Source organism: Microcaecilia unicolor, chromosome 6 (genome assembly GCF_901765095.1).
Source record: "Microcaecilia unicolor chromosome 6, aMicUni1.1, whole genome shotgun sequence".
In the NCBI taxonomy this organism is placed as follows: domain Eukaryota; kingdom Metazoa; phylum Chordata; class Amphibia; order Gymnophiona; family Siphonopidae; genus Microcaecilia; species Microcaecilia unicolor.
The window spans coordinates 176,218,558-176,242,115 of NC_044036.1; the positions used below are offsets into that span (position 1 = coordinate 176,218,558).

The 23,558-nt window shown below is 45.0% G+C and overlaps 1 protein-coding gene across 8 annotated transcripts in view; it reads left to right on the plus strand.

Annotated features, from left to right (window-relative positions):
- The window catches only part of PBRM1 (polybromo 1), a 242,852-nt gene that overhangs the window by 58,518 nt on the left and 160,776 nt on the right, over positions 1-23,558 (plus strand). For all 8 annotated transcript variants that reach the window (XM_030207669.1, XM_030207663.1, XM_030207664.1 and 5 more), the window contains exons 11-12: positions 9,380-9,442; positions 9,629-9,848. In XM_030207669.1, coding sequence (XP_030063529.1) covers positions 9,380-9,442; positions 9,629-9,848 — 283 coding nt within the window. The remainder of the gene's footprint in view (positions 1-9,379; positions 9,443-9,628; positions 9,849-23,558) is intronic.

Consider the following 23,558-nt stretch of genomic DNA (forward strand, 5'->3'; position numbering starts at 1 on the left):
CTGTTCCATCATCAGCCGTTGTTGCCTGCGTGTAGGCGCGTATCTTGACATCCGTGCTGTCTTCAGCTGTTTGTAGATCGTAATCAACAGCTACGTAGCGATGGAACTCCTCTTAAGTAACACCAGCTGGGATGTCAATAACCTCTTCATCTGACGCGTTTGCAACAGCTGCATCTGTTTCGTCTCTCTCCACATCCTTAACAAAGCTTGCCCGCTTGTAGCAGTTCACAATGGTTGCCTGTGTAACATGATTCCAGGCTTTTTTCTGCATATGTAGGGAATCCAACAGTGATAGATTACGAGCCAGTTCCACAGCACGTTTATCCTTGCCAGTCTGGTCATCCATAATGCTCATCAGACGACGTAGCACAAGAGCCCGATAATGTTGTTTGAAATTGGCTATTATGCCCTGATCCATAGGTTAGATCCGAGAGGTAGTGTTTGGTGGCAGGAAGACCACCTTGATGTTAGACAGCCTGACATCATCCCTGTGTGCAGCACAATTATCACAAAGCAGCAAAATCTGACACTTTTGTGTCCGCATTCTAGTGTCTAACTTCTTTAGCCACTGCTTCCAAATTTCCCCAGTCATCCATGAATTTGCGTTAGCCTCGTATGACACAGGAAGTCGCTTAACTTTCTTGAAGCAATGGGGATGTTTGATCTTTCCAGTGACGAGGGGTTCCAACTTCTCACTCCTATCCATATTGCAGCAAAGGAAGATTGTTAGTTGGTCCTTCAACCTTTTACCTCCAGTAGTTTCAGCATGTTTGAATGCAAGTGTTCCATCAGGAAGCACTCGCCAGTAGAGACCGTTTTCGTCAGCATTGAAAATGTCACGAGGTGCAAACTCGTTCAAGATGATAGGAAGAACTGAACAACCCAATTTTCAGTACCAAAGTCATCAGCGTCTTGTTTCTCACCATGCTGTTTCTTGAATTTTATATTGCTCCTCTCCTTCCATCTTTCCAACCATCCAACAGTGGCTTTGAATTCAGTTAGTCCAAGACTTTCAGCTAGCTGATTAGCTTTCTCCATAAGCAGTGGACCACTGACAGGAAACTGTCTGCTCCTGACTCGAGAAAACCACCTAAGAAGAGCATCTGCTACCTTCTCAGCTTTTCCTGCCCGTTTTCGTTTCCGTTGTGGATTTGTATGGTTTTGCCAGTCTTCCAGAAGCTGGTTTTTCTGCTAAGACATGTGAAATTTGACTGGGATTGACACGATATTCTTTAGCAATAGATGCTTGACTTTGTTTTCTAATTTTTTTAAAACTTCTATTCGTTCAGCCAGTGTTAAAGTCTTACAGTTCTGCCGTGATGACGACGACCTAGCTGTACACTCTATCAACATTCTTCCGCTTATTCTGCCTGTGGCAGTTAGAGGCAGTAAAGTTGAAATCTCGTTGGTTGTCACGCGCCAATTGGCTTCTATATTCCATGTGCTTGCTTATGCGGAGTCTTTCCTGCAGAGGAGCGATCTTGAACCATGCATATAAGCGAATCTTGCACTTATCAGTGGGGGGTTAAACCGAAGTTTGTCCCCATAGAAATTGATGGTGCCAAAAACAGGACTGAAGTACAGCATGCAGTTAAACAGAGTATGCGCTTATCCGACGTGCACTTAAATGGAGTGCACTGTGTATGTGTGTGTGTGTGTGTGTGTGTGTGTGTATATATATAATTTATTTATTTTACAGGGACACGAGATAACATATATCACTCTTGTGATAGCACAGTTTGTTTTATTCTGTAACCTATGGGTTAATCTCAATTGTGAGTGTTGACGCTTATTAGACTCAATCATATGTTGACAAACTATATACATTGACCAATTTGAAATGACCTTTTTTCAACCACCCCTATATTAACTGTATCCTGATAGTATGTATGGATGAGATAACCTCTTACATTTTTTTTCTCCTTTGGAAAGCAAAACGGGGTTTATCCTGAAACTCCAAGTGAATTTTCAGAACTTCCCAATGTTGCAAAATAATTTTTTGATCATATTTGCCTGTGGAAAATAGGGCAGAACATGTGTGATGCTTGATTCATGATGACTTTGCCTATGATTTAATAAAGTATTCTGATGTATATATTTTGCACTTTTAACAGCTTTATTAATAAGTACACCATGATAAGATTTTTGGTCAAATCTATTTTTTATCTCAACAGTCTTTTTACTACTTTAAAATCCTGTTCATGTGAACATAAATGCCATAGCCGTAAAGATTTCCACTTTACCCAACATTTTACCTATACCACATCCCAGTGATGGTGAATGTGTCTTGCACATATTGGAGTGCAAAGAACTTTTGTATTCTGTTTAGAGAGAACTGAAGTGCTTAGAAAATCCACCAGTTTTGTTGTTTGTTTTGAACCCAGTAAACCTGGGATTGCTATTGCCAAATGCACAGTATCTAATTGTACCCAGCAGACCTAAACTTTGAAGGTTGTGTTAAAGCTCACAACGTCCGAGCAATATTGATGGCCCTAACTATTGTTGACCTCTGTGAAGATATATAAAGCTGTAGTATGGATTCACATCCCATTATTATCTGGATAGGGATTCTTGATGAGAAGTTAAAATTTGGTCAGTCTGTCCTACACAATGTTTTGAGTTTTAGAATACAAGTAGGGCCTTTTTTTTTTTTTTTAGGTTGTCTTTTTTTTTTTTTTTTTTTTGTGGGGGTGGGTGGTCAAAAGGACCCCCCAAAACTGAAAAAGGCCTGTTGCCAACAAGGACATGTTTGCTGACTTCCTATTGGCAGTCTATTTTTGATTCCTCATTTTGTTAAAGGTAACCTGTATCTATGGATTCCCTCTCATGAGGACTTACTGTTCCACCTATCCTTGGAATGAGTGCAGTTACTTATAACAGGTGTTGTCCTCTATCCAGGACAAGAGGATATAAGACCTCACAATACTTACCCTTCTCCCCCTGGTGGTGTATTTAACTAATAAGCTAAATATTTATTTATTTATTACATTTGTATCCCACATTTCCCCACCTATTTGTAGGCTCAATGTGGCTTACGTAGTACCGGAGAGGCGTTTTCTGACTCCAGTGTTAACAAATACAAAGTGATGTTGTGGCAGGTAAAGTTTGTGTGGCACAGCCACATTAGGGAATCGTACAGCGGAAGAGTTGTGTTATGTCCATTACGTGCTTTAGTTTTGTTGTGTTGCAGAGATCAGGTATCTAAGTTGGATCGGTAGGGTATGCCTCTTTAAATAGGTTAGTTTTTAGTGTTTTTAGGAAGCTTAGGTGGTCTTATGTCGTTTTCAAGGCTTTCGGTAATGCGTTCCACAGTTGTGTGCTTATGTAGGAAAAACTGGATGCGTAAGTTGATTTGTATTTAAGTCCTTTGCAGCTTGGGTAGTGCAGATTTAGATATGTTCGTGTTGATTCAGATGTGTTTCTAGTTGGTAGGTCGATCAAATCTGTCATGTATCCCGGGGCTTCACCGTAGATAATTTTGTGAACCAGTGTGCAGATTTTGAAAGCAATGCGTTCTTTGATTGGGAGCCAGTGTAGTTTTTCGCAGAAGGGGTTTTGTGCTTTCAAATCGCGTTTTTCCAAATATAAGTCTAGCTGCCATGTTTTGAGCGGTGTGAAGTTTCTTTAAGGTTTGTTGTTTGCATCCGGCATAAATACCATTCTCCGAGGACAAGCAGGCTGCTTGTTCTCACGAATGGGTGACGTCCACGGCAGACCCTCCGATCGGAGATCTTCACTAGCAACAGCGTTTGCTAGCCCTCGCGTGCGCATACGCGACTGTCTTCCCGCCCGAACGCGCTCGTGTTAGTCAGTCTTCTTTTTTACACGCCTCAGGACGCCTGTTTTTCGGTCGTTTTGCGCCCCAAGGAGACCCCTTGCGTCTTTTCGCCGCGTTCTTCCGTTCGGAAGTGTCCGGTTTTTGTCTTTTCCGTCGTGTGTCTCTTAGTTTAAAAAAAAAAAAAACTTCCCTTATTTCAAGTTTTTTCCGTAAGTTTCCTTTCGTTGTCGGGCGCAGCCTTTTTCGCCGCCCGTACGGGGTTTTTTCTAACTTTTTTGGTGCCATTAGCCGCCGGCGTGATTTTTGCGCCCATGTCCTTGAAGCCTGCCAGCGGCTTCAAAAAGTGCACCCAGTGCAGCCGGACTATCTCCCTCACTGACAGGCACATTTCGTGCCTTCAGTGTCTGGGGGCCGGGCATCGCCCCCAGGCCTGTACTCTGTCTTCTCTTGAAGAAGCGGACTCAGGCGGCGAGATTGGCCCAGTGGAACCTTTTGTTCAGGGCCTCGTCCGGTGCTTCGACGTCTTCGGTACCCAGCTCTTCTGCCGGTGATCAAGCATCTACGATACCGAGGTCATCGGTGGTATCGATGTTGTCGGAGGGTGCTTTGTCTTCCGGAGTGCAGGTGAGAGCTGTCCATTCCCCTGCTGGTGGCAGTGAGCCCTCGAGTAGGTCTCCGCCTGCTTCGAGGGCCTGCGGTATAGACCCCCTCACCCCCACCCCCCCCGGGATCGACCTCTTTCGGACCTGGCCCACAGGAGACGTGTGGATTCGACGTCCTCCTCTTCGGTACTGGGAGGTACCGGTGACGTGCTTCATGTGAAGGCAAAGAAGCATCGTCATCGGTCACCTTCCAGACGTGGTACCGAGAGCTCTGGGTCGCCGGTACCACCGGCACCCAAGCGTCGACATCGGGAGGACCGCTCACCCTCCATTCAGGAGGTGTCGATGCGCTCCCCTGTGGACAGCCTGGTACTGCCTCCGCGTCCTGGACAGATTCGGACTCCTTGCCTCTCTCGACAGCCGCTCTGAACGAGAGCCTCAGGGCCATCCTTCCAGGGATCCTGGAAGAGCTGTTGCGCCCTTCTCCGGTGCTGGGGGTGCTTGCACCGCCGGTACCGACGACTGAGGCGACGGCTGGGCCCTCGTCCGTGGTGAGGTCTCCCGTAGGCATCGGCTGCCTCCCAGGCGGACTCCCCGACGACATCAATGGAGGGAACTCCATCGCCGCCAGTACGGGAGTCTTCCTCTCGACGCTCCCACCGGAGTCGAGGCGGGCACGGCTTCGGACAGAAGTTCATGAACTGGTGTCCGACACCGATGGTGAGGCCTCGTGGGAGGCAGAGGAAGACATCAGATATTTCTCAGATGAGGAGTCTGACAGTCTTCCTTCTGATCCCACTCCCTCCCCTGAAAGACAGCTTTCTCCTCCCGAGAGTCTATCTTTCGCGGCCTTTGTCCGGGAAATGTCTACGGCCATTCCCTTCCCTGTGGAGGGCTGAAATGTTTGAGCTTTTGGACTATCCTTCGCCACCTAAGGAATCGTCCACAGTACCCATGCATCATGTCCTCAAGAAGACATTGCTGGCGAACTGGGCGAAGCTGCTAACTAATCCCCACATTCCCAAGAAGATCGAATCCCAGTATCGGATCCATGGGGACCCGGAGTTGATGCGGACTCAGTTGCCTCACGACTCTGGTGTGGTGGATCTGGCCCTTAAGAAGATCAAGAGTTCTAGAGAGTATGCTTCGGCGCCTCCGGGCAAAGACTCTAGAACCTTGGATTCTTTTGGGAGGAAGGCCTACCATTCTTCAATGCTCATTTCCAAAATTGAGTCCTACCAGCTCTACACAGACTTGGTGGACAAGCTCCCCTCTGAGCAAGCCAAGCCTTTTCAGCAGGTGGTCAGGCAGCTGAAGGCGTGTTGTAAATTCCTGGCCAGGAGTGTTTACGATACTTTTGATGTCGCGTCCAGGGCTGCTGCTCAAGGTGTGGTGATGCACAGACTCTCATGGCTGCGTGCCTCAGACCTGGAGAATAGGCTCCAGCAGCCGATAGCGGATTCTCCTTGCCGGGGGGATAATATTTTTGGAGAAAAGGTCGAACAGGTGGTAGAACAGCTCCACCAGCGGGATACCGCTTTCGACAAATTCTCCCGCCGGACGCCTTCATCACCTACCTCAACTGGTAGACGTTTTTATGGGGGAAGGCAGACTGTTACCTGTTCTTCTAATAAGCGTAGGTACAATCCTCCCTCTTGCCAGCCTGCTGCCCAGGCCAAACCCCAGCGCGCTCGTTCTCGTCAACAGCGTGCGCCTCCACAGGCCCCTGCAGCTCCCCTGCAAAAGCAAGGTACGGGCTTTTCACTGGCTCCAGCAGACCATAGCCGCAATCAAAGTGTCCGTGCCGGACGATCTACCGGTCGGGGGGAGGTTAAAATTTTGTCACCAAAGGTGGCCTCTCATAACCTCCGACCAGTGGGTTCTTCAAATAGTCCGGCTAGGATACTCCCTCAATTTGGTCACAAAGCCTCCAAATTGCCCACCGGGAGCTCAGTCCTTCAGCTTCCAGCACAAGTAGGTACTTGTAGAGGAACTCTCCGCCCTTCTCAGCGCCAATGCGGTCGAGCCTGTGCCACCGGTGCAAAAAGGGCTGGGATTCTATTCCAGGTACTTCCTTGTGGAAAAGAAAACAGGGGGGATGCGTCCCATCCTAGACCTAAGGGCCCTGAACAAATATCTGGTCCGAGAAAAGTTCAGGATGCTTTCCCTGGGCACCCTTCTCCCCATGATACAGGAAAACGATTGGCTATGCTCTCTGGACTTAAAGGATGCTTACACTCATATCCCGATACTGCCAGCTCATAGACAGTATCTTCGATTCCGTCTGGGAACACGGCACTTTCAGTATTGTGTGCTGCCCTTTGGTCTCGCCTCCGCGCCCAGGGTGTTCACAAAATGCCTGGCTGTCGTAGCAGCGTCTGTATGCAGACTGGGAGTGCACGTGTTCCCTTACCTCGACGATTGGCTGGTGAAGAACACCTCCGAGGCAGGAGCTCTACAGTCCATGCAGATGACTATTCGACTCCTGGAGCTACTAGGGTTTGTAATAAATTATCCAAAGTCCCACCTTATTCCAGTTCAAAAACTCGAAATCATAGGAGCTCTGCTGGATTCTCAGACAGCTCGTGCCTACCTTCCGGAAGCAAGGACCGACAATCTTCTGTCCGTCGTTTTTCTGGGTGAGGGCGTCTCAGCAGATCACAGCTCGGCAGATGTTGAGATTGCTCGGCCACATGGCCTCCACAGTGCATGTGTCAAAGCCCCCCCTGTCAAACCTCCTACAGTGTCATGGGATCTCAATGTCGTTCTCACCCAGCTGATGAAACCTCCTTTCGAGCCACTGAATTCATGCCATCTGAAGTACTTGACCTGGAAGGTCATTTTCTTGGTGGCAGTTACTTCAGCTCGCAGAGTCAGTGAGTTTCAAGCCTTGGTAGCTCATGCTCCTTATACCAAATTTCATCATAACAGAGTAGTCCTCCGTACTCACCCTAGGTTCTTGCTGAAGGTGGTGTCGGAGTTCCATCTGAACCAGTCAATTGTCTTGCCAACATTCTTTCCCCGTCCTCATACCCGCCCTGCTGAACGCCAGCTGCACACATTGGACTGCAAACGAGCATTGGCCTTCTATCTGGAGCGGCACAGCCCCACACAGTCCGCCCAATTGTTTGTTTCTTTTGATCCCAACAGAAGGGGAGTGGCTGTCGGGAAACGCACCATCTCTAATTGGCTAGCATATTGCATTTCCTTCACTTACGCCCAGTCTGGGCTGACTCTTGAGTGTCATGTCACGGCTCATAGTGTTAGAGCCATGGCGGCGTCAGTGGCCCACTTGAAGTCAGCCTCTATTTAAGAGATTTGCAACGCTGCGACGTGGTCATCCGTCCACACATTCACATCTCATTACTGCCTTCAGCAGGATACCCGACGCGACAGTCGGTTCGGGCAGTCGATGCTGCAGAATCTGTTCGGGGGTTTAGAATCCAACTCCACCCCCCTAGGCTCATTTTTATTCTGTTCCAGGCTGCACTCTGTTAGTTGGATAAGTTTAGGTCAATCTCAGTTATGTCCTCGCCGTTGCGAGGCCCAATTGACCCTGTTTGTTGTTTTGAGTGAGCCTGGGGGCTAGGGATACCCCATTCGTGAGAACAAGCAGCTTGCTTGTCCTCGGAGAAAGTGAAAGCTATATACCTGTAGAAGGTATTCTCTGATGACAACAGGCTGATTGTTCTCACCAACCCGCCTGCCTCCCCTTTGGAGTTGTGTCTTCCCTTGTCTATGTCTTTGCTATGTACTGGACTGACGAACACGAGCGCGTTCGGGCGGGAAGACGGTCGAGCATGGCGCACAGTGCATGCGCACGCGAGGGCTAGCAAACACTGTTGCTAGTGAAGATCTCTGATCAGAGGGGCTGCCGTGGACATCACCCATTCGTGAGAACAATCAGCCTGCTGTCCTCGGAGAATACCTTTGCAGTAGTCGATGTGGCTTAGTACCATTGATTGTATCAGGCTGCGAAATGTTTCCCTCGGGAAGAATTGTTTCACGCATTTGGTTTCCATATTGAGTGGAGTATGGAACTGATATGTTCCTGTACAACTTTGCAGCCTGAGAAATGCTGCACATACCTGGTCAAAGCCTTAAGAAGCTCCATAAGTTTCTAAAGCTAAGGGAAACTTTCCCATGCTGGGTTCTTTTGGTTGACATCACCCGCTTATAAGGACTTCTGTCCTGCTTTCCTCAGAGAATACCTGTTACAGGTAAATAACTTTGGTTTCTGAGATGATGGGCCAGGAGCTAGGGGAGACAACAGAAGTGTCTTTGACTCCAGTCAGGCCCAGACTTAGGAGGTGGCAGATGACTAGGTTATCTCAATTGAGGACTTGATGCAGCAGGTGAGACATAGATGGGGAGGGAAGAAGATAGAAAGTGAGAAGGGAGAAGAGAACAGGAAACAGTCGGAGTGAAGGATGAAGTAAGAAAATTACAAGGGGGAAAAATAGGGAAGGAGAGAGAACAAAAAGAGAGGACCAAAGCGATGCAGGGTGCACTGGAAAGGAGAGGGACTAATTATCCAGCATGAGATGAGGTAGAGGAGAGAAGGGATTGAGAAGTGGCGGAAAGTGAGATGGCAGCATTGGTGTGGGGTGTGCATTTACATTAGAAGAATTATACTTATCAACTTTTTCCATGTCCCAAAAAATAAATTATAGGGGAGAAGAGAGGGAATTGGGAGTACATAGCAAATGCATTTGGTCCCTGGCAAGTAATTCTTGGAGAAATTTTAAAATCCCTGGCTGTGACTTTTATGACTAGCTAATTACAGTGTATTTTCATTCCAATATTCTAAGGTAATTGAATAATTCATGGTTTGACAGTGTAAGGTAATATTTAATTTATTTTCCTTTTGCCTGGCAGCTATTTCCTTCTCCTTTGGGCGTTAGGGTCAGTTGGATCCAGAGCTGGCTTCTGCTGTGGTTGTAGTTATAAACCTTCATTGACACCTGGGGATTTTCTGTTTTATCTCCTACCTCTCTAGCCCAGCCACTTCAACAACAGTTTCCATCCAGAGGCCACAGACTGCAGCTTTCTCTGGAACCTGGTATGTATGCACTTTGAACTTGGCCAGCAGATGTCGCTGTTGCACAATGCTGCATATCCCTATCTATCAATGTAATGTAGTAACATAATAAATGACAGCAGATAAATACCACTTGGTCCATCCATCCAACCTGGCTAGCCAAACTGCAAGTGTTGCCTCATCGATTTAATGTGTCTTCTGTTCTAGTCTCCTCTGGACGAGATGAAGAAGGAGAGTCTGAAGCAGAAAGCAGTGGTTCATTTATGGATATGTCTAATCCCTTATATCAGCTTTATGAAACAGTTAGGGGCTTTAGAAACAACAAAGGACAACTTATAGCTGAGCCCTTTTTCCATTTGCCATCAAAAAAGAAGTATCCTGACTATTATCAACAAATCAAGGTTCCCATCTCATTGCAGCAAATTAGGTAAGAAAGTGTGAGTGTGAATTACATGAATTAAGAATAGTGTCTGCTCCATGTATCAAACTAGTGTAGTTATGAGAAGCCTTGACAGATTCTTTTAAGCTAGCTGAAATCCTAGGAACCAGAAATTGAGAACTTTTATAACCTCCCCCATTGTTATCACATAAATTGAAAAGTTGGAGCTAGAGATAGAAATTTTATGGTTTTCCTCTGAAGATCTCCTGTGGTCTCTTTAGGACCTGATTTTCTAAGGCTGTTTTCCTTTTGTTTTTGGTGGGGAAAAAAGTTTAATACATCAGGCCATCCTAGTGCCTCCCCTCCCCCCCCCCCCCAAATTGCTGCACCTGAAGGTGGTGTTCTCTTTGTTTTACCTGTCACCCTGACCTAAGTCCTCCCACCAGTCCCCTTCTTTTCCCCCCTCTCAATCCCATCACCTTGACCAGCAGATGTCGCTGTTGCACAGTACTGCATATTGCTATCTATCAATGACTGTAATGTAGTAACATAATAAATGACAGTAGATAAATACCACTTGGTCCATCTATCCAACCTGTCTAGCCAAACTGCTAATGTTGCCCCATTGATTTAATGTGTCTTTCTCATCTCCCTATCCCATCAGTCTCTCTATGAAATCTTTCAATGGCTACACTCTTGTTGTTTCCCTGCCTCATTTGAGCTTGCAGTAACTGGGCCAATAACAGAAGGTCCCCATAGACTGAGATTGTCAAACAGTTTCAGAATACTGTGCTTGTGTCTTGCATAGCATCCTACCAGCTGTTTGTGGGCATGGACTTGTGGAACATTATATGAGGAACTGAGTTCGATTCCCACTTCAGGCACAGGCAGCTCCTTGTGACTCTGGGCAAGTCACTTAACCCTCCATTGCCCCATGTAAGCTGCATTGAGCCTGCCATGAGTTGGAAAGCGCGGGGTACAAATGTAACTAACAAAATAAATAAATAAATATGCAATGTTATGTAGTTCATTTACACTCTTCCTCCTAGAGAGGAAGTCAAAGACCTCTGCTCACTAGTAACCAAAGGGAAGGAGTGTGGGGAAAATACATGGTCTGTGTGACCTATGATATTTTCAATATGACATTGAGTTTTTGCTGAGGATATTGGCGCCTGCAGACTCACCTGGCTGAGGTCTTCCGAGCTGACAGGATGTACAGGAAAAGCTTGTGCCATGCCATGGAGAGAATCTCTTTGAGATAAGATGAGGCTGCCCCTCTCATCATGCACCACAGCGACACTCTTAAGATTCTCTAGGCCCACTTCTGACCTAACCCCTTCTTATAATAGGTATATGAGTGGAGGGCAACAGAAATCCTGTTATTCTCATAGTTGCAAATATCCTCTGCCATCCTGCTCCTCCCAGTCTAGACAGGGTTCTTGCTGATGTTCCAGACAGCAGAAGGGAAAGGGAAATGGGACTTGATATACCGCCTTCCTGTGGTTTTTGCAACTACATTCAAGGTGGTTTACATTGTATATACAAGTACTTATTTATACCTGGGGCAATGGAGGGTTAAGTGACTTTCCCAGAGTCACAAGGAGCTGCAGTTCCCCAGGATCAAAGTCCGCTGCACTAACCACTTGTATTGCTTTGGTATTGCAGCCTGCTCACTTGATCACCACAGACTGCTCACAGAATAAAATACTACAGATTCTTTTGGATTTGTATTGGGTAAATGAAACTCTTTATTAGTACTTTAAATGAAGAGCGTACTGCATCACAATGATTAAGAAATAAACACACTAATCGAGTACATTACTAAAGGAAGGCTATAGAAAAGTAAAATAAGAAAAAAAAAGTGCCATTGCTTCTGACTTTTCAAAATTAATTCTGAGCCCCGAGAAACTGCCAGACCTTTGTATTAAATTCACCAAGACGGGAATCCCCCGAGACGCCTGTTCCAAAAAATTCAGCATATCATCTGCGAAAAGATTGATTTTATATTCTTGTGACCCCACCCGAATACTCTCCAACTCTGTTGCTTGGCGAATCTTGCAGGCCAGCGGTTTCAGCGCAAGGACAAATAACATAGGAGAAAGGGGACACCCCTGCCGCGTTCCCCGCTCCAGGCCAAACTTCTCAGTGAGGCTCCCATTAATCAAAATCTGCGTAGAACCCAAAACAAATAATCCCACAGAACTTTGTCAAACGCCTTTTAGGCATCAAGGCTAGTGATAATTGCATCTCCTGGTCAGCCCCTTTTCACCTGCAGGGCCCTCAACGCATGCAAAATGTTAGTGGAAGCGTATATGCCAGGTACAAAGCCTGTTTGATCCCCATGGACCAAGCAGGGTAATACCTTGCCCAGTCTAGCGACCAGTATACTAGCAAAGTTCTTAATGTCTTGGTTCAACAGAGATATAGGTCGATATGAACCCAACTGCTCCTGATTCCGCCCAGGTTTCGGCAACACCACTATAGTGGCATGTGTCAAATACCCAGTCTGCTGGTTGGGATTACTACTACTACTACTTATCATTTCTATAGCGCTATTACACAAAGCCTGGCATAAATCTGCGAAGGGGCCAATTAACTGAGTCCCCAGAATCTTATAAAATTCAACCCCCAATCCATCTGGCCCAGGCGCTTTTGCTAATTTTAGTTTCTTTATGGCTTGTTGGATCTCAGCTCCTTGAAAAGACGCATTCAGGCTTTCCAATTGTTTAAATGACAAAGCCGGCATACGGAGGCCCTCAAAGAAGGCCTCCCGCTCTTGCACGTCACAGTGACCAGAATCGTACAATGACTGGTAGAAGTCAACAAAAGCTTTCTGAATATCCTCTCCCTTGTAAAGCACAGTCCCAGACCGGGCCCTAATACGTGTTATTAATTTTTTTTTTCAAATTTTAATAATTACAATATTCAATAAATCTTGAATAAAATACACAAAATATGCAACATCATCATAGGAAAACAGTAATACAAAGAGAAATAGAAAAAAACCCTCTTATCGACCATAATTTAGGAATTGATCCAAGAAAAAGAAATTAAATTATAAGCTAATATAAAGCCTATTCTCTAATTGTTAAACCAAAGACTGCACCATGCTCTGTTGACTTAATCCAAGCTACTATACAGTGTTACATTCAGGATTAAATTTTCACAATTACACTCTCTTTGCTTAATAGAAAATCCTCTAACTGCTTAGGTTCAAAAAATTGGTATTGCTTTGTTTGATACAGTATCCTACAAACACAAGGAAATTTCAATTGAAAATTTGCTCCTAAAGCTACTACCCTAGGACGCTGTAAAAGAAATAAGTTTCTTCTCTTTTGGGTTTCCCTGGATAAATCCGGGAAAACCCTTACTTTTGAACCTAAAAATAAAGAATTCAAATGCCTCAAGGTCAGTCTGAGTACAGCATCTCTATCTAATTCTAATGCAAATGTCACTAACAAAGTAGTTCTTTGCATGACAACCTCCAGAGATGATTCCAGGAACTCAGTCAAGTTCATTACACCTTGAGGGTTTAAATTATCTGGGTTTTTCCCAGTAATTTGCAAATAGTATGCCCTTGTAATAGGTGGTAAAGAATTTTCAGGTAGTCCCAGGATTTCTACTAAATATTTCTTAACCATTTGTACTGGTGACACAAGTAGAGATTTAGGAAAGTTAATAATTTTTAGGTTAAGTCTCTTTGATTGATTTCTCCAAATATTCCAAGCGTTTAGAGGCAAAATTCCTTTCTTTAATCAAAGACTGCTCCATGATTTCCATTTTTTCAAGTTTGCCAGAGAGGGCTTTTACCTCAGCTGCTTGGAGATCATTAATTTGTAATTGTTTCAATGTAGACCCAGTCAAAACCTTGATAGTTTCAGAATTCTTTACTATCATAGTTTGTAAAGCAGAGAGAGTTGTGGAATTTAAATCCCAAAGTGACCCTAATGTCACTACAGCAAGTCTTTCCAATTTCCCTTCAAAAACCAGTGGAGGTGCTTTAGCAACTTGTTCCAGGATACTCACAGTCACAGCAGGAGTAGAGCTTTTCTCTGGAATATTCAAGTTTACAGTGTTTGTTCCAGCTTCGAGCAAGTTCCCTCCCTGAATGCTCCTTTCACCTGACAGGATTGAAGCAACAGGACTCGCCACAAAGCTCTCTCTTCCTGGTTGGGGTGGTGCTGTACGTGGGACAGGGCTCAAAGAAGCCCCGTCGACACTGTCGGTCAGCTCCGAGGGGCGAACTTCAGCAGCAGGAGTAGAGGTCATACCTGAGCCAGCCGCAATTCCAAAGTGTTCGAGCGTCGGCTGTTGGAGCGGGGGTTTATCGCCTGGGGCAGAGGGAATCTCCCTGACTTTCCCTCGTCTCTTACCCATCTGAAACAGCAGGTAAGAGGCTCTTTCCAGAGTCAGCTTGAGCACTATTCAGAACGCGTCTGTCGGTGCAAGTCACACCTTCGCCATCTTGGATCCCTTACGTGTTATTAATTTTTTGGCAGCTGTACTCCTAATCATCGTTGCCAGCAGTTTACCTGCCTTGTTTCCCCATAGATGCAGGTTATATTTATAAAGCTGAACATCCAGTAGGGCCCTCCGATTTAACACCTCATTGATTTGCCTCTTGACTTTCCAATATGTATCCCTATCCCCCTGGGAGCCTCCTGTCAACGCCGAGGCTCGAGCCTCCTGAAGCTGTGTTAATGTCACGGTTGTGCCCATGTTTCGTGCTCTCCTTCTTCTCGTCACCTGGTGGCCAGACCTGGTGGCTGTAATGGACTGTCTGGTTACTGTCACCCGTTCTGGATTTCAGCCTAGTCCGGTCCGGATCTTCCGGGCTGCCAGACTTGCTTGTTTTGTTTGGACCTACACAGCACCCGTAGTTGCCTGGTGATTGCTGCAACTGAGCCTCAGCTGCTGCTAGGCTTATTAGCCATTTGGAACCTCTCTGCCTTTGCCTTTGCATCACCTAAGGCCCTGAGGTTTTTTGGGGTGTTGTTTGCACTTCTGCTCAGTCTAGTTCTTGCCTGAAATTCTTGTCTGTTTTTAGTTAGTCTCTGTTTAGTTTAGGGTTTGCTTGTTTCTTAGTCTTGTTCCTTGTTTGCAGTTCTTTGTGTCGTGCTTAGGTCTCTGTGTTGTCTGTCTTTAGTGGCTGCTTGTAGCTTCCAGTTTCTGTCCCCTAGCTTGTACTTTCCCTGCCTTGTGTTGCGTTGTCTATCTGTGAGTCCCAGCCCAGTTTCCTGCCTTGCTGCCCATGTTCATTCCTTTTCCCTCTGACCCTCACTCCCTGTGCTGCCTAGCTGTTATCCATTCCTGCCCTGTCCTATAAGTCCTGCCAGCAGCCAGGGGCTCAACTACTGGTGAAAGGTGGCCATGTGCAGGTGAAGCCTAACTCTTTATCAGAGTTCTGCCTTGCCTCTGGTGTGGGGTGGTTTTGCCTGCCGCTCCTCGGCAGTGGCCCAAAGGCTCACAACCCAGTTTCCTGCTGTGAAAACGTGACAGTTAATAACTTAAGAAGCTCTTCATCTCTCTCCCTGCAGGTGCGACTTGTGTATGCAATGATTTTCCCCCTCAGCACCGCCTTGCCAGCCTCCCAAAACATTATGGGGTCCACCTCTCCAACTTCGTTCTCTGTTAGGAAATTTCGCCACTCTTCCACTAAATACTCAGGAAAAAAAGGATCTTGATATAGTGCAGGATTCATCCGCCAGCCAACAGCACCTGGCCCCTTAAACAGTCCCACATCTACCCATACCAGGTTATGATCTGATACTACCCCAGCATCTATGCCTGCCGCACGCACTGAAGATAGCATTGAGGGAGAGAGCAATACATAATCCAATCGGGCATATACCTTGTGAACATGTGACTAAAAGTATAGTCATGAACAGGGTTAAGGACATGCCAGGCATCCAGCAAGCCCAACTCATGCATCAGAAAATTTACACCCTTTCCTTCAGCTCCTTTCATCCTGGGTTTGGGACGGCTGCAATCAATTAGTGAGTCTGCAGTGATGTTAAAGTCTCCCCCCACTACTAACTTATACTTGTTCAGCGGGGTCAGAACTGCCAGAACGTCAGAGAAAAATTTGTGGGAGTACAAATTTGGGGCATACACTGAGCACAGAGCCACCCTTATTCCCTGAATTGCTCCCAGCCAAATGACAAACCACCCCTCGGGATCTTGTATGACTCTATGAATAAGAATAGCCACTCCCCTCTGCCTATTATTATAGGAGGCAAAAGCCAACTCGCCAACCCAATTCTTTTTTAGTTTCACATGTTCTGAGTGGGAGAGATGCGTCTCCTGGAGAAGCAAATCGTCTACCTTCATGCGTCTGCTATAGCTAGGTATTTTTGTACTTTTGACCGGCGAATGTATGCCGTCAACGTTTAAAGTGGCCACCCGAACACTTCTCACCATTCCATCCAAACACAAGGGTGTCAGAGAGAGTAAATGTAGGTGACACCCTCCCAGGGGTGGCGTCCCAGCCAACCCCCGCCCCCCGGAAGACACACAGAGAAACTGCTTTTGCACCCTTGTAAGCAAATCCCGGACACAGGAATTGCCAACCCCCCCCCTCGTCCTGTTCCCCCCAGCCATGTGAATCCCTCCTCCCCTTAAACCCCCCAGTTCCCCCCAACAGCCCTTCTTTCCACAAGCATACCCCAACTAGCCCACACACATGCCATACTCCCCACTATCATCCAAAACATGCTAAAATCAACACACATCCACTCCCCAGCCCTTCCCCCACCCTTTTCCAATCCTAATTCTAATTCCCCAAAAGCCAAAGTGGCTCTATACACCCCAATTTCCATAGTTCCCTCCCTCCTCCCCTCCCGCCGCTGAAAATACCCACAAACAGTACATACTACACACCTCGGCAGTGAAAACACAGCCAAACAGTAATAGCAAAAAGAGTCTGTACGCTACATTTAGTCAAAGTTGGCCACGGGTATACAACCCGAGTCTTTGCCAATAACAGAAGAACTCAGACTTATCCAGCCCGCATCTCAAACTGACAGAGCATAAACTACATTGGATTTGTCCAGGGTGCAAATGAACAAGTAACACTTCTTGTATCGAATCTCTCCAGCTTTAGCAGCTATCAATGCCAAGTAGATTTAGGTAATTTGTCCACAAACGCCCGTAATTCCTCAATCTTGGTTAGGGTTACTGTATGATTATCATGGGTGATGCGAACCTGAGCTGGGTATTGGAAAGCAAACTTTACCCCTCTCGAAAATAGTTGGGAGCAATAAGGTGCCAACAACTTATGCTGCTCCACCACGCGCACTGAGAAATCCTGAAACAACAACAGCTGAGCTCCTTTGTAGTCCAAGGATTGCTGTTTCCTGAAAAGTTCTAGTAGTTTAGCTTTAATCGCGTAGTTGAGGAAACGCACTATTATCGGGCTCGGCTGTGGCAACATTATCTCTCTTGACTCCAATCCGATGTATACGCTCCACTTGCACTGGGCCTATCTCAGAGTGGAATCCCAGAGCCTGCGGCAGCCATTCGTCAGCAAGCTCCATAAGAGCAGAATTGGGTATGTCATCCGGAACACCAATGATTCGTAAGTTTTTCCTTCTACCCCTGTTTTCTTGATCTTCTACCCTGTCAGTCAGGATATGTACTTGCGCTTCTAATGCACTCAGTCTTCCCAGCATCAATTTTGCCAGATCCTCCTGGGTGAGACACGTTCTTTCACATGCTGGATTCTCACTGCATGGCCAGCTACAGAATCTTTTAGCTCCTCCATGCTAGAGTGCAATTTTGCCAATTTGTCATCAAGTAGTTGTGATAAGTTCCTGATGGACACCTGGACATTGTCATCGGAGAGAGCCAGCTGGAGTTTCACTGGAGACGCGGTCGCCGCCATTTTTTTGGAGTAAGTGCAGCTTTTTCACGCCCACTCGCGCATTTTTAGCCGGCATACCACAAAGGTCCAGTTGCTTTCACTTGCCAAAAGGGTTCGTTTGGCTTTCCCAATGCTCATTAGTAGTTTTCCCATAGGAAATTAGGCTTGAAAATGGTATAATTGCAGATTTAATCAGCAGGGGAGAGGGAAGCCGAGCCAAAGACGTCCGCTCAGGTCGATGCCATCACGTGACCCCCATGTTATCCTGATATATTTCCTGTTCATGTAGGTTCTTTTGATGTTAATGCCTTACTGTGGGATGCGGGGACCCATGCATCAAGACGTGCTCTTCCTTTCACTGCACTTGAGCGTAGTGGATATGATGTGCAAAGACATGGGGGGTACTAGTAGGGGGGGTGGGGGTTGTCGGGAGGTTGAAGAGTAGGTGGGGGTGGAACGCTTGGGTTGTTGCACTGCTTGTTTGTTGTGTGACTTGGAGAAGGATGTTTGTATTGGTTGCGTGGTGTGAGATTGTGTGTCAGGGGCAGGTGAAAGTGGTTTGATGGTACAGGAAACTGAAGGGGGAAGGCTGGGCACCCTAGTTTCCTTTTTTCAGATTTTTCACCATCTTACTACACAAGGATCTGGAGACCAGGTAGATGGCTAGTGGTACCACGTAAAATGTGGGAGGGATATCCACCCTGATGAAATGCAGTAAAATCTTGTCTGCCTTAAAGCGTCACAGGGTGGATATTCCCTGTCTGCAAGAGACAAGACTTACAGATGCATAACACCTTAAACTGAGACGAACCTGGGGGGGGGGGGGGGGTGGCAGCGAAGTATTCTATTTGTCCTCTAGTTCTCGTAGAGGGGGTATAATTTTGTTCAAGAATCTTTACAGTATAAGGCTGACCTAATTACAGAAGTTACTGCTGGCCATTATTTGTTTCTCTGGGTTTGGCTCAGGGGTCATCAATTTTTATTGCTTGTTTTGTATGGGCCAAGACCCTTTGATAAGTCCTTTTATAGCTGTTTTAGGTATTTTTGTCCCTTATGGAAATGACTTGATGGTGATAAGTGATATGAATCTAGCGATGGATCACACATTAGATTGCTCTTCGTGGAAAGGATTGAGCATTGGGAATGTGGCGCTTCATTCCTTTGTGGAGGAATTGGATTTACTAGATACTTGGCGTGTGTTGCACCCAGAAGAAAGAGATTTTACACACACCTCCAGGGCTCATGATACTTGGTCGCATTATACTTTTGTCTGCCGATCTTTGTTCCCGGTGATTGGCCCTGGAGAGGTGTCTGACCATGCAGTTCTGTGAGTGGAGTTAGAGTCCGTGCCTTATTACCAAAATATTGGGGGGGGGGGCATTTTCCCACCTATTTGAGTCAAGATATAGAGTTTCACAAATATTTGAAGGTGAGATGGGATCTTTATACTCTTAATAACTTCCAACTTATTGATTAGCCTGCATTATTTTGGTCTGCGGCTAAAGCGGTCATAAGGGGAGATATAATCTTGTCTCTCTGTGTAATAAAAAGAATAACACGGGGGATCTTGACCTTGGAAACCCAATTAAAGACGGCAATGCATACTTATATTTGTAGACCTACTAAAAATTATTTGTTTCAGTTTCTTATTGCAAATAGCAAATAACTTTCATTTATTATTTATTCCAAAACCACTTATGTTCATCTTATTTCTAAAAGAAAAAACGCCGAGCACTTAGCTAACACCCAGCTCCGTTTCACTTCTACGGCTTCCTCAGAGACTGTGCTTCCACATTAACTGATTCCCAAGGATGGTGTCATTCATTTCAATGCACACATTGCATCCTATGTGGAACCTAGCGTCAAGTAACCATCATTTGGGTTATTCTTTCCATATGCATCATTCTGTACTTATCTACATTAAATTTTGTCTGCCATTTGAATGCCCAGTCTTATAAAGTCCTACAATTTCTCAATTTCCTGCAAAACCGTGGGAAAAAAGTGGGGTATAAATTTGCAAAATAAATAAATAGTTGGCATTTGCTTTAATAACTGAATAATTTGATGTCATCTGCAAAAACAAAACAAAAAAAACCTCCAATATTGAGTACTTATTCAGGCATTCTGACTTGTATGTCTTCTTATGCAGCCCATAGGAGCTATAAAATTATTTGCAGGAGATGTGAAATTGTCTACATTGCTCAATTTAAGATAAGTAGTTCTTTCTTGTGATAATGCTGATTAGAAATTTTGGCATCAAAGCATATAAGATGTCTTACTAGGGCAGACTAAAGGTTCATTGAGTTCAGCATTCTGTCTTGAGCAGTGTTCAGGCCAAGTCAAGTACCCAGCAGGATCCCTAAAAGATCCATTACTTGCTACTGTTTACTTTTCTCAAGTCTGCATAGCTAATAATAGTTCATAGACTTTTCATTTAGGAACTTGTTTAAACCCTTTCAAAATCCATATCCTCCAGCAACAAGTTCCACAACCCCATTGTGTGTTGAATTAAAAAAAAAATAAATCCCCCAAAACCTTTCTTCAGCTTGTTTTAAATGTGAGGGAGGATATGTGACTCAATAGGACTACTTCCTCCCCCTTCTTCCTAGACCACTGCTAGAGGAGAGGGGCACTATGGATGGCTGAGGCCATTCACTAACCACTGTTGGAGGAGAGAGTCCTCTGTAGTTGAGTGGAGCTACTCCCATCCGACCCCTCCAACCCAACATTAGATGAGAGAGGCCGTGTGACTTAGTGGGGCAACTTTTCATTGTCATTAGAGTTGAAAGACCTGCAGTTATTTTATTTACCACCCTCAAGAGAGAGGAGTAGTCAGTCTTTTTCCACCTGACAGCTGAAAGGAGAGAACAGTGTTAACCAAGGCCATGTGTCTTCAGTCCATGGCTGCAATCAGTCTCCATTTCCTCACCCAAAAAGAGCTATTAACACTGATCAAGTCATCACCACTCCCCCCAGTCATCTTCCACAGTGCCACCAAATAAGTGAGAAACCTAATGGAAGGAAAACCATCCATGCAAGCACCTGGAGAGAGGTGACCAGAGAGAGGCTACTATCATATTACAAAGATGTATCTTTATGAGAGAGACTTCTTTGCTGTCACTGCTATAAAATCAAAACATAGAAGCCAATTAGATATGGAAAATGACCCCATGAACAATCATCAGAAAAACACAGCCCCAAGGCAGATAAAAAGCAACAGAATTCACAATTTAATATCTGCTGTTCATGGGGTCATTTTCAGTAGCTTTTGTATTTTGATTCTACAGCAGTGACTGCAGAGAATTCATTCTCATACTTCTACATCATTGCAAATTACAGCAGCAATTCTCTGGCACCTCTCTCCATTTGTAGTGCCAAGACAGATAACCTTCTTCACTTGTTTGATGGTGCTGCAAGGGTAGACTTAGAGGCCAAACAAAGTTATGAGAAGGGTGGTAATGTGCTTGATGTGATAAAGGTGAGAACCATTGCTCTAAATGTTATTCTCCAAAGATAAGCAGGATATAGTAACTTTACATGTGCATGACAAGAACTTGCAACTTTTTTTTTTAAGGCAGTATGGAACAGAAAATTAAATGGGCCTGCCTGGGAATGCTCTTCAGCTTGTTTACAACAACTTTTTCGAATATTGCACCACACATGCTCACGCATGCTATTTTGTGTGGGATGTAGCCAGTTGCCATTTTTTTTTTGCAAAGCTTATTGATTGCACTTTTCTGTACTCCCCTGAGCTCGTGTCAATTTGGTTTCTCTAATTTTTGCACTTTTTCTTCCATCCAGTGTTTTTCTTGTCTTCAGTTATGCGGAGACTATTTATGAACCCCTTTTTATTTTCTGTGAACAAATATCTGGTGAAACAAAAGTTCAGGATGGTTTCCTTGGGCACCCTCATATTTATGACACAAGAAGGAGGTTGGTTGTGCTTTCTGGACTTAAGGATGCTTAAACCCACATAGAGATCGATCCAGGTTACCGGAAGTATCTGAGTTTTGTAGTAGAGAAATGCCTCTTCTAGTAACATGTACTGCTTTTTGATCTTATGTCAGCACCAAGAGTTTTTACAAAGTGCCTAGCAGTTATCACAGCATTTCTGTGAAGACTGGGCATTCACGTGTATCCCATCCTAGAAGATTGGTCAAGAACACATCAGAGGAATGTTCTAAACTTTGCTCCAGAAAATTGGAAACTTTTCCAGCACTCATAACTCAGGACCAGGGATTCCTTCTGTGTCCCAGCCTCTAGTCCCCTAGTCCTCTCTTCTTGGATGTTGAGAAGGTGGTAGTGGATTCATTGAACTTGCCTGATAGTGTATCTCAGGTCTTATTAGCTTCCAGAAGAGCTTCCACTAGAAGGTCCTACAGTTTTAAATGGAAGAGGTTTGCCATCTAGTGTGAGGGCAAGGCCCTAGATTGTTTTTCCTTCCTACACAAAGACTTTTTGAATACCTTTTATACTTGTCAGAGTCAAGTTCAAGATCAACTCTGTTAGGGTTCACCTTACTGCAGTTGTTGCATATCATCACCAAACAGAAGGTAAACCCCTCTTTGCTCGGTCTTTAGTTGTTCACATTATGCAGGGCTCAGTTTTATTAAAGCCTCCCATCAAATCTCCTGCAGTGTCATGGAAGCTTGATATCGTTTTAACCTAGCTGATGAAAGCTCCTTTTGAACCACTAGATGCCTGACTGGGTTACTGTTTTTGCTGGTGATTGGTGAACTCTCGGCCCTAGTAGCTGATTTCACCTTAAACTTTTATAATGATAGAGTGCTCACACGTCCTAAATCCATTCCTAAGGTAATATAGGAATTCCAAAATTGTTCTACCAACAAGAACTCATGTCCATAAAGATGAAAACCCACTACTTGCTTCAGATTGCAAGAAAGCCTTGGCTGTCTATCTGGAGCAAACTAAAGCCTATAGAAAGTCTACCCAGCTTTTTATTTCTTTTGACCCAAACAGGATTGAGGCTGCCATCGGTAAACACACTCTTTCTAATTGACTAGCAGATTGCATTTTCTTCTTTTATGCCAAGGCTGGGCTACCTCTGGAATGTCACATTACAGTTTATACTGTCAGAACTGTGGCTGCATTGGTATCTCACTTGATATCAGCCTTCATAGAGGAAATTTGTAGAGATGCAATGTGGCCTTTGCTCACTCATTCAGATCCCATTATTTTTTGAAACAAAACTCCCAGAGCAACAATCAGTTTGGTCAGAAGGTCCTTCAGAGTCTCTTTTGGGTCTTGAATACAGCTTCACCCCGCTAGGCCCATGTATTTTTTGTTCCAGACTGCCTTAAAAAAATGTTGCAGGTTCTTGTTTTGCTTATCACTGTTCATTAATCCTTGCCTGTTGCACAGCCTGGTTGGCAACCCCCTTGACAGTAATAAATTATCACAGTCCTTTGTTTTCTGTTAGCACTTCCTTCCCTCCTTTTGTATCTTAGATTTGTATTTAATTTTAGTGCTTCTATGTATTATTCCCTTCCTTTGTATTATTAATTAATGTTCTGTAATTTAGGCTCCTTTTTCTTATTATCCTGCCTCATTTTCCGTATTGAATTGATTTTATATTGTGAACTGTTTAGTTGAGTGACTTGTGAATCCCATTTGTTGAAGGCAGTCTGTAGCTAGGGAGTCCCACATGTAAAACTATTATATCCTGCTTATTCTCAGAAAACAAAGCCTTATTGGAGTTGAATCCTTTCAGCTTAAAAATTTGACTGGCTAGGTCCTGTACAACAGTGACAGGAAGACACATGCACAGAGCAGCATTATAAAAAGTTATTGTAAGCAAGCTGGAGAGTGTTCCCACGTGGGCTTTGTTGGATGATGTCACCACATGTAAGGCTATTTATCCTGTCTCAGAGAATGCT